Source organism: Benincasa hispida, chromosome 4 (genome assembly GCF_009727055.1).
Source record: "Benincasa hispida cultivar B227 chromosome 4, ASM972705v1, whole genome shotgun sequence".
NCBI classification, from domain to species: Eukaryota; Viridiplantae; Streptophyta; class Magnoliopsida; order Cucurbitales; family Cucurbitaceae; genus Benincasa; species Benincasa hispida.
In genome coordinates this window covers 14,324,908-14,326,525 of record NC_052352.1, presented here as the reverse complement: position 1 = coordinate 14,326,525, position 1,618 = coordinate 14,324,908, and the positions used below count along the sequence as shown (strand labels likewise).

At 31.9% G+C, this 1,618-nt stretch overlaps 1 protein-coding gene across 1 annotated transcript; it reads right to left on the bottom strand.

The window, feature by feature from the left end:
• Window positions 1-830: 830 nt before the first annotated feature.
• Window positions 831-1,160, bottom strand: LOC120076089 (outer membrane protein H.8-like). The gene has a single exon (XM_039029868.1). The coding sequence runs from the start codon at window positions 1,158-1,160 to the stop codon at window positions 831-833; it is 330 nt and encodes a 109-aa protein (XP_038885796.1).
• Window positions 1,161-1,618: the final 458 nt, after the last annotated feature.

The window sequence follows — 1,618 nt, the reverse complement described above, 5'->3', positions numbered from 1 at the left end:
GATTTTATTTTAAATTTTAAATATGAAAATTATATTGAAATTGTGTAATATTACGGAATAATAATTATTAACATAAAACATGTTTATTGATTATTTAGTAATACTTTATAGTAGTAACCTAATATTTCCCACCAGATAGACCCTTGTTTCTCCTTTATAATCTGAACAGACACTTTTCTTTTGTTTCAAAATAATTGTTTTTATTTTGAGAAAACAGCAAAAAAAAAATAATAATAATAAAATACACTTCATTTTTAATACATTGCGTTGGTGCAAATAAAAATTTACACACATATAATACCAACAGAAAACAAGGAGGAAATTGTTATGACAATTTTTTTTTCTTATCTAAAAGGGGTGAAATTAATTAGATATATTCATTATTGTTTGAATTTACAACATAAATGAACTTTAGTACTGTGTTTGAATTAATATTTTAAATGTTTAATTTTGAAAATAAGTTATTTTCAAAAAAAGTATACTATAATTTAAACCCATTTTTCATGAAAGAGTTTAAATGAAAAATACTTTTGAAAAACTTTTTTTTTTTCTCTAACTAAGAGTTATTTGAATATTAGTTGTCAGTTTCGAAAAAAAAAAATATTGACTTTATTTCATGCGAAATTTCTTTTAGAGGTTTAAATTTATTGGTGCATCCACGGGAAAAAAAAAAAGAAGTTAAGAACGTAGGAAAGGGAAAAGGAGAGAAAAATAAAATAAATTGTAAATAACCCTCACTTTTTCCTTTTTATTCGAATTTCCATTTTAGGAACAATTGCAAATGATTAAAAATGTGAAAGCACACAAAACACATGAAATCTCTCCTCCACTTAAAAGAAGAAAAATCCGGCAACCGCCGCCCCGGCAACGGTGGCAGAGAATTTCACGGCAGAGGCACCACTCTTAGGAGATTCAGCAGGGACAAATCCAGCTGCTGCAGCATCAGGTCCGCCGATAGGGGCTTCAACCACGTCTTCGCTTCCTGCGGGAGCATCAGCCCCCTCGGTGTTTCCGATCTCGTTTTCGGCGCCGGGAGCCAATTGAGCTCCGACGTCGGCATTATCAGCAGAGGCCTTGGGAGATTCGGCGGGTGTTGCTGCACAGGCGAAGCCGATGACGGCGAAGAGGACGAGAGCAAAGACAACAAATTGGCGTGCCATTTTTGGTGCTTTTTAGCTTTTTTTTTTTTTTTTTTTAAGGTTATTGAAGGAAAATGCAGTTCTTTGAAATGAAGATGAAGAACTGCAAGAAATGTGAAGGCTTGATTTGAAAGTGGAGAGGAGAGGGGTTTATATATCTTGGAATCAACGGGATTTTCGCTTACGACTTAGAGTTTGTTAGCGTTTGGGCGAAACTGAAGGCTGCGTATTGTGAGCCAAGCCACATAATTCAATTCTTTGTTAAAAATAATCTCCTATTTTCAGTTCATTTCTATTTTAAATTTACATTTTACAACTCTTCTAACTAAATTTAAAAACACCCATACTGGCATCCATCTCTATACTTCTCATTATTATTATATTAAAAATATTTTTTGAAAAAATTAAAAAAAAATTGTTACGTAGTAAATTATGATGGAACAATTTATTAGATGTACAAAATAATTGCGGAGATGCAA